The 9,632-nt window shown below is 38.9% G+C and overlaps 1 protein-coding gene across 7 annotated transcripts in view; it reads left to right on the top strand.

Annotated features, from left to right (window-relative positions):
* The window catches only part of ALMS1 (ALMS1 centrosome and basal body associated protein), a 190,545-nt gene that overhangs the window by 73,046 nt on the left and 107,867 nt on the right, over positions 1-9,632 (top strand). For 6 of the 7 annotated variants that reach the window (XR_002181716.2, XM_019969923.2, XM_019969921.2 and 3 more), the window contains one exon: positions 355-488. Coding sequence is in view for 6 of the 7 variants with exons in the window: in XM_019969923.2 (XP_019825482.2) it covers positions 355-488 (134 nt within the window). In the remaining variant the exon portion in view is untranslated. The remainder of the gene's footprint in view (positions 1-354; positions 489-9,632) is intronic. The other variant, XM_019969922.2, reaches the window with a different exon arrangement.

Here is a 9,632-nt window from a genome sequence, read left to right as displayed (position 1 = left end):
ATATTAACAACTGTGGAAGTGGCAAAGATTGTAGCAGGAGCTAATAGGGGAGACAAAGGGACTCTTTTGATTGGAAGGAAGATTAAGATGAAATAGGCTAAATACTATATTTCAAGTGGCCTCATTGGAGAAATGTCTGTAGAATATGTTTTTATTTGTTTTTAAATCTGACTTTTCAGTGAAATTATCTCTCTCAAGAACTTCGAATAGTTTGTTATAAAACTGAGAGCGCACACTGTTTACTAAGCACTGTGGTAGGCATTAAATTGGCTATATTGATGATGATCTCTGCTCTTGTAATCACTGATAGTTTTGCACTGTATTGTCTCGAATGCTTTTATCTTTTCTCTCCAGCCTGGAATCTGAAGTTTAATATGGCTCATGACTATGGCTACTCCATTTCAGAATTAAATGAAGATGACAGGAGAAAAGTAGAAGAGATCAAAGCAAAGTTGTTTGGTCAAGGGAGAACAACTGACTTGTCCAAGGTATAAAAGAAATCTAAAAATTAAGAGACAAAATGTGACAGAAAGGGTGTGTAATTTGAATCTCTTACCTGGGCATTGATGACTCGTGCTGAGTCACTGATAGTCTTTGGCTAAAGTGTTGGGAGTCTTAAGTCTTCAAAAGTTAAGATTTAAGAATTTGATTCTATAGATTTTGTCTGCTATTATGAATAGTAATGGGACATATCTCTCTTACAGGGTTTTGCTATGGCTTACATGAGATAATGCCTATAAAATGCTGGGGTGTGTGATATCTAGGTAGTACTCAATAATTGACAACTGTTACTATTTTAACTTTTAATTTTATACTGAAGTATAGCCAGTTAACAGTGTTGTGTACGTGTATCCATTCTTCCCCAAACTCCCCTCCCATCCAGGCTGCCACACAACATTGAGCAGAGTTCCCCTGTGCTATACAGTAGGACCTGTTGTTATCTATTTTAAATCGATAACTGCTATTATTAATTCTATAAAAATTGATATAGCTATCAGATATGTACACTTAATGACTTAATTCATACAGTGTCTTAGAAAATTGTCAGTGATATAGCATAATTATTTGGCTCATCAATTTTGGAAAGGTTATCAGTTTTTGAAACTATGAATTAGATTGGATTTTAGTTTTACATAGCTCATCAGTTTTGAAAAGGTTATCAGTTTTTTAAAGTATAAATTAGATTGGATTTTAATTTTACATGCTGGTATATTCCTTCTATGTTGTACATTTCATCCCCATGACTCATTTATTTTGTACATCTTAGCCTTCCTCACCTATTTGGCTCTTCCCTTCCTGCCAGTGGTTCCCTCTGGCAACCACTTGTTTGTTCTGTCCATGAGACTATTTCTGTCTTGTTACGTCTGTCCATTTATTTTTTAGATTCCCCATGTAATCGAAATCATACAGTATTAGTCTGTCTTTGACTTATTTTACTTACTGTAGTACCCTCTAAGTCCATCCATGTTGTTTCAAATGGCAAGATTTCATTCTTTTTTATGGTATATTAACCATGTGGTGTATATGTATGTACATACTTAGATTACTTCCATATCTTGACTATTAGAAATAATGATGAAATGGATATAGGGGTGCATATATCTTTTTGAATTAGTGTTTCATTTTCTTTGGAAAAATACACATAAGTTAATTGATGGCTCATGTGATTTTGGTTATATTTTTAATTTTGTGAGGAACCTCCATACTGTTTTCCATAGTGGCTGCACCAATTTACATTCCCAACAACAGTGTGCAAGTGTTCCTTTTTCTTCATATCCTCATCAACACGTCTTATATGTTGTCCTTTTCATAACCATTCTAACAAGTATGAGTTGATATTTTAGTGACTTTTTAAAATTTACATTTCCCTGATGATTAGTGATGTTGAGCATTGTTTTGTGTGTCTGTTAGCCATCTATGTGTCTTTTTTTACGAAAATGTCATTCATATCCTTTGCCCATTTTTTCACTGAGTTGTCTGAATTTTTTAGTTGAGTTGTATGAATTCTTTGTATATGTTGGATATTAATCTCTTGTTAGATACATTCATTGTTTGCAGATATCTACTATTCAGTAGGCTGCCTTTTTGTTTTATTGGTAGTTCCCTTTGCTGTGTGGTAGCTTTTTAGTTTGATGTAGTCCATTTGCTTATCTTTGCTTTTGTTTCCCTTCAGTTCAGTTCAGTCAGTTCAGTCGCTCAGTCGTGTCCTACTCTTTGCAACCCCATGAATTGCAAAATGCCAGGCCTCCCTGTCCATCACCAGCTCCCGGAGTTCACTCAAACTCATGTCCATCGAATCAGTGATGCCATCTAGCCATCCCATCCTCTGTCGTCCCCTTCTCCTCCTGCCCCCAATCCCTCCGAGCATCAGAGTCTTTTCCAATGAGTCAGCTCTTCACATGAGGTGGCCAAAGTACTGGAGTTTCAGCTTTAGCATCAGTCCTTCCAAAGAACACTCAGAACTGATCTCCTTTGGGATGGACTGGTTGGATCTCCTTGCAGTCCAAGGGACTCTCAAGAGTCTTCTCCAACACCACAGTCCAAAAGCATCAATTCTTCGGTGCTCAGCTTTCTTCACAGTCCAACTCTGATTGTACCTTTCTAAGAATTTGTCCATTTCTTTCAGGTTGTCCATTTTATTTGTATACAGTTGCTGGTAAAAGTCTCTTATGATCCTTTGTATATCTGTGGTGTCATTTGTAACTTATCCTTTTTCATCTCTGATTTTATTGATTGGAATCCTCTCTGTTTTTTAATTGATGAGTCTAGTAAAGGTTTGGAGAAGGTGAAGGCACCCCACTCCAGTACTCTTGCCTGGAAAATCCCATGGACGGAGGAACCCGGTAGGCTGCAGTCCATGGGATCACAAAGAGTCAGACACGACTGAGCGACTTCACTTTCACTTTTCGCTTTAATGCATTGGAGAAGGAGATGGCAACCCACTCCAGTGTTCTTGTCTGGAGAATCCCAGGGACGGCAGAGCCTGGTGGGCTGCCGTCTATGGGGTCACATAGAGTCAGACACGACTGAAGCGACTTACCAGCAGCAGCAGTAGTAAAGGTTAATCGATTTTGTTTATCTTTTCAAAGAACTAGCTTTTAGCTTCATGTATCTTTGCTGTTGTTTCATTTATTTTTGCTGTGATCTCTATGATTTCTTTCCTCCTACTAATTTTATGTTTTGTTTCTTCTTTCTCTAGTTGTTTCAGGTGTGAGGTTAGGTTATTTCAGATTTTTTGTTTTTTTAAGATAAGATTGTATTGCTGTAAAGTTCCCTTTTAAAACTCCTTTTGCAGCACTGCACAGATTTTGGGTTGCAGTGATTTCATTTTCACTTGTCTCTACGTATTTTTTGAGTTCTTTTAAAAAAAAGTTATTTATTTTGATGGACTGGGTCTTTGTTGCTGAGTGCAGGCTTTCACTAGTTGCAGCAAGCGAGGGCCACTCTTCATTGCAGTGTGGTGGCTTCTCATCGCAGAGCAATAGTTGCAGCACATGGGCTCAGTGGTTCCCGCTTGCGGGTTCTAGAGTGCAGACTCACTGATTGTGGCTCACGGGCTTAGTTGCTGTGCAGCATGTGGTATCTTCCTGGACCAGAGATCAAACCCATGTCCCTTGCATTGGCAGACAGATTCGTAACAACTGGACTACCAGGGAAGCCGCTGAGTTCCTCTTTGATTTCTTCAGTGATCCATTGGCTGTTTATTAGCAAACTGTTTAGTCTCCACCTGTTTGTGTTGTTTTATAGTTTCTTTTTCTTGTAGTTTATTTTTAATCTCAGTTGTGGTTGGAAAAGATGCTTGATATAACTTGAGTCCTCTAAAATTTACCCACAGCTCCCTTTGTAGTGCAGATTGTGATCATTACTGAGGCTATTCTGTGTGGACATGAAAGGAATGTTTATTCTGCTTCTTTGGGATAGAATGCTCTATAATTATCAAATCCATCTGATTTCATGTATCATTTCAGGCTTGTGTTTCCTTATTGATTTCTCTCTGGATGGTCTGTGCATTGATGAAAGTGGGATGTTACAAAGTCTCCCACTATTGTTGTGTTACTATTGATTCTCCCTTCATGGCTGTTAGTGTTTGCTATATATATTGAGGTGCTCCTGTGTTGGATGCATATATATTTATAATTGTTATATCTTAATTCTTGCATTGGTCCCTTGATTATTATGTAGTGACCTTTGTTTTAGTAGTCCTTGATTTAAAGTCTGTTTTGTCTGATAAGAGCATTGCAACTCCACCCTTTAGAGTTCCATTAGCCTGGAATACGTTTTTTCCTTCCCTTCACTTTCAGTGTGTACATATCCCTATGTCTGAAGTGAGGTCTCTCTCTTTTTTTTTTTAAATAATTATTTATTTTTGGCTGTGCTGGGTCTTTGTTGCTTCACACAGACTTTGTCTAGTTGTAGAGAGTGGGAGCTACTCTCATTGCAGAGCATAGGCTTCAGTAGTTGTGGCGCATGGGCTTAGTTGCTCCTTGGCTTGTGGGATGTTCCTGGATGGGGGATTGAACCTGTGTGCCCTGCATCGGCAGGCGAATTCTTATCTAATGTGCCAGCAAGGAAGTCCCTGAAGTGGGTTTCTTATAGACAACTTTTCAGTTCAGTTCAGTTCAGTTGCTCAGTCGTGTCCGATTCTCTGCGACCCTGCGAATCACAGCATGCCAGGTCTCCCCGTCCATCACCAACTCCTGGAGTTCACTCAAACTAATGTACATCGAGTCGGTGATGCCATCCAGCCATCTCATCCTCTGTCGTCTGCCGGGGTCCATCCCCGGCTGATCCAGGGTATTCGAAGGAGAGACGGCATCGGCGACCTATTTATTTAAATATTCATCAAAGATATAAAGAGTAATAGAATGAGGATAGCTCAGTGAGGAAATTCAGTGGAGAAAAGAGGCTGAATAATTCAGCCAGAAGGTGAGAGAAAGAACGACATGGGGAGACCAAGTTTCAGTGAACAAGGGCCGCACTTTATTTTCCAAAGTAGTTTTTATACCTTAAGTTATGCATAGAGGATAATGGGGGAAGGGGTAGAGTCATGCAGTAAGCCAGGCTTTCTTCCTGCAAACTTATCATATGCAAAAGTTTAGGTGATTTGTATCATCTTCTGGCCCAGAGGCCTGTTAACATTTTAAGACCCTTTCTTCAGAAAACTTATTTTTCTCTAAAGGTGATTAGTCAGGTGCCACCCTCCAAAAGCATTAAAGTTGCATTCCTATAGGGCAAAGGTGTGGTGGGCTGTAACAAGAAAAAGAATTAACTCAAGGGTCCAAGGTTACAAACATTAAAGCTACTACTTACACCAATTATATTAATCAATACACTGCCAGGGACACAGCAGATAAGGGATATGGAGACCTAGCAGCAAACATTGGCGGAACAAGTGAAAAACCCTTCACCAATACAATTTCTAATCAATCTTTTAACTGCTCAAAGGAATCTGTACTTAGACAGTTTAGAACATCTCATGCCTCTCACAGTTGGGAGGCTCTGAGCAATCACATGTGGCCGGAAAAACCTATTCAGGCAGGCTAGAGGACTTCCAAAGGAGTTTGTAGGTTGAAACACTGTCACACCCAGGAACTTTATTAACTGGAGCTATAAGTTAACTCTTTTTTCAGAGAGAGGTAGTGGGGGACAGCCCCCCATAGAGTCAGAGGTGTAGGCGAAAGCACAAAGCAGAAAGTAGGCAGACTCTGGTTTTGGGGTTAGATGCTCGAGAATTTCCAGGGGGACTCCTGAGACTCGATCCCGCCTTTGCGTATGCCGAGCCTCCTTCCTCATGACCTGTGCCGTGGGCTGAGCTCCTGCTCCTGGCAGTTGTCCCCTTCTCATCCTGCCCCCAGTCTCTCCCAGCATCAGGGTCTTTCCAGTGAGTCAACTCTGGCCAAAGTATTGGGAGTTTCAGCTTCAGCATCATTCCTTCCAATGAACACCCAGGACTGATCTCCTTTAGGATGATCTGTTTGGATCTCCTTGCAGTCCAAGGGACTCTTAAGAGTCTTCTCCAACACCACAGTTCAAAAGCATCAATTCTTTGGCACTCAGCTTTCTTGACAGTCCAACTCTCACATCCATACATGACCACTGGGAAAACCATAGCCTTGACTAGACAGACCTTTATTGGCAAAGTAATGTCTCTGCTTTTCAATATGCTATCTAGGTTGGTCATAACTTTCCTTCCAAGGAGTAAGCGTCTTTTAATTTCATGGCTGCAATCACCATCTGCAGTGATTTTGGAGCCTCCAAAAATAATGTCTGACACTGTTTCCACTGTTTCCCCATCTATTTGCCATGATGATGGGACCAGATGCCATGATCTTCGTTTTCTGAATGTTGAGCTTTAAGCCAACTTTTGCACTCTCTTCTTTCACCTTTATCAAGAGGCTTTTTAGTTCCTCTTCACTTTCTGCCATAAAGGTCATGTCATCTGCATATCTGAGGTTATTGATATTTCTCCTGGCAATCTTGATTCCAGCTTGTGGTTTTTCCAGTCCAGCGTTTCTCACGATGTACTCTGCATATAAGTTAAATAAGCAGGGTGACAAGATACAGCCTTGACGTACTCCTTTTCCTATTTGGAACCAGTCTCTTGTTCCATGTCCAGTTCTAACTGTTGCTTCCTGACCTGCATACAGGTTTCTCAAGAGGCAGGTTAGGTGGTCTGGTATTCCCATCTCTTGAAGAATTTTGCACAGTTTATTGTGATCCACACAGTCAAAGGCTTTGGCATAGTCAATAAAGCAGAAATAGATGTTTTTCTGGAACTGTCTTGCTTTTTTGATGATCCAGTGGATGTTTGCAATTTGATCTCTGGTTCCTTTGCCTTTTCTAAAACCAGCTTGAACATCTGGAAGTTCACGGTTCATGTATTGATGAAGCCTGGCTTGGAGAATTTTGAGCATTACTTTACTAGCGTGTGAGATGAGTGTAATTGTGTGGTAGTTTGAGCATTCTTTGGCATTGCCTTTCTTTGGGATTGGAATGAAAATTGACCTTTTCCAGTCCTGTGGCCACTGCTGAGTTTTCCAAATTTGCTGGCATGTTGAGTGCAGCACTTTCACAGCATCATCTTTCAGGATTTGAAATTGTTCAACTGGAATTCCATCACCTCCACTAGCTTTGTTTGTAGTGATGCTTTCTAATACCCACTTGACTTCACATTCCAGCATGTCTGGCTCTAGGTGAGTGATCACATCATTGTGATTATCTGGGTTGTGAAGCTCTTTATAGGGGTCTTATTTTTTTATCTGTTCAGGCAGTCTGTGTCTTTTGGTTGAAGCATTTAATTCATTTACATTTTTGGTATATATTCCTATTGCCATTTTGCTAAGTGTTTTGGGTTTGTTTTTGGAGGGTATTTTTCTTCCCCTCCTCTTTTGTTCCTGTCTCTTGTTTGAGCACCATCTTTAGTGTATGCTTGGGTTGCTCTTTCTCTTTTGTGTGTGTATCTGTTGTAGTTTTTGTCTTTGCTGTTCACCATAAGGTTTTGATACAGCTGTCTGTATAATGTACAAGGTTGTTTTAAGTTTCTGGTCTTTTCCTGCCTAGAGAAGTTCCTTTAGCACTTGTTGCAAAGCTGGTCTGGTGGTGTTGAATTCTCTTAGCTTTTGCTTCTCTGTAAAGCTTTTGATTTCTCCATCAAGTCTGTGTGAGAGCCTCACTGGGTAGAGCATTCTTGGTTGCGAGTTCTTCCCTTTCATCACCCTAAATATATTGTGCCACTTTGATCACTTAAATGTATATATTGAGTTTAATATATATTAAATTCTGGCCTGCAGAGTTTCAGCTGATAATGGTAATTCTCTTGTATTGGTTGTTATTCCCTTGTTGCTTTAAGTATTTTTTCTTTGTCTTTTCAGCTATTATCTCTTCAAATATCTTCTCAGCGCCTTTCTCTTCTCCTTCTGGGACTCCTATAAATGAACATTGGTGCATTTAATGTTATCACAGAGGTCCCTTTGACTGTCTTCATTTCTTTTCATTTTTTGTTTTTTTCTTTATTCTTTTCTGAGGAGTGATTTCTGCTGTTCTGTTGTCCAGGTCACATATCCGTTTTTCTGCTTCACTTTCTCTGCTATTGATTCCTTGTAGTGTATTTTTCATTTCAGTTATTGTATTGTTCATCTCTGTTTGTTCTTTAGTTTTTTAGGTCTTTGTTGAACATTTCTTGCATCTTCTCAATCTTTGCATCCATTGTTTTCCTGAAATCTTGGATGATCTTCACTATCATTATTCTGAATTCTTTTTCCGGTAGGCTGGCCATTTCCTCTTAGTTGTTTTTCTGGGGTATCATCGTGTTCCTTCATCTGGGACAAATTCCTCTGCCATCTCATTTTTACTAAGTTTTCGTTGTTGCAGTTTGTGTTCCATAGGCTGCAGGATTGTAGTTTTACTTGCGCTATCTGCCCTCTGGTGGATGCCTTTCATGATTTTAGTTGAGCATCTATGTGAGTACATTTTCGCTCTTTTCTTAGCATATATGTTATAGGGTTTTCTTAAAAAAAAATTTTTTTTTTGTAATTGTCCTAGAATTTGTAAATTATGTTTGTACCCAGTTCAGGTATACTTTCAAATAACACTACAGCATTTCATAGGTAGTATGATTACTTTCCAGTAACAGAACAGCCCCAATTCTTTTGTTTTATTTCTTTTATCATTGCTACCATTTTCCCTCCCATCTCCAAAAGAGTTTTAAAATTTACTCAATTATTTACAGTAGTATATAATCAAGTTCAGTTCAGTTGCTGGGTCATGTCTGACTCAGATATTATGAAGACAAAAAATAAATAGGCAGTTGACTGGATTCAGCCCACAGACCATACACAGTTTGAGCTACAGTGTAGTAGAGTATAGTATCTCATAGATATACCTTCATTTACTTGTTTTCTTATTTCTGGGCATTTGTTTTTTAATTTATTAGAAAAACTTTGGGGAATTCTATTTAACTTAGAATATTGTGTTAATTTCAGGTGTACTGCAAAATAATTCATGTATCTTCATTATACGTTTGCATTATGGAATCTTTTTCAGACTCTTTCCTATTGTAGGTTATTATAAGATACTGACTATAATTCCCTGTACTATGCAGTAAACCCTTGTTGTTTATATAGTTTCTATATAGTGATGTGTTAATCCCATACTCTTATTTTATCCCTCCTCTCCTCCTTTCCCCTTTGGTAACTGTAAGTTTGTTTTCTATGTCTTTGAGTTTGTTTCTGTTTTGTATGTTCATTTCTATTATTTCTTAGATTTAACATGTAAGTTGTACCATATGATATTTGTCTTTCTCGTCTGACTTACTTCACTTAGTATGGTAGTCTTTAGGTTTATTCATGTTGCTGAAAAGGACAATATTTCATTCTTTTTGGTGGTCAAGTAATATTTCCGTGTGTGTGTGTGTGTGTGTGCGCGCATGTGCCACGTCTTTATCCCTTCATCTGTCTGTGGACACTTAGGTTGCTTCCATGTATTGTAAATAGTGCTGCTATGAAAATTGAGGTTTATATGTCTTTTTGAATTAGAGTTTTCATCTTTCTGGACATGCACCCAAGTGAGGGGTTGTTGGATCATGTGGTAACTCTGTTTTTAAAGGAAGGTCCTTGTTGTTTTCCATAGTGGCC

The sequence above is a fragment of the Bos indicus genome, chromosome 11, assembly GCF_029378745.1.
Source record: "Bos indicus isolate NIAB-ARS_2022 breed Sahiwal x Tharparkar chromosome 11, NIAB-ARS_B.indTharparkar_mat_pri_1.0, whole genome shotgun sequence".
Lineage (NCBI taxonomy): Eukaryota > Metazoa > Chordata > Mammalia > Artiodactyla > Bovidae > Bos > Bos indicus.
Note: the sequence above shows the minus strand (reverse complement) of the source record. Positions and strands in the feature narration are given on the sequence as shown.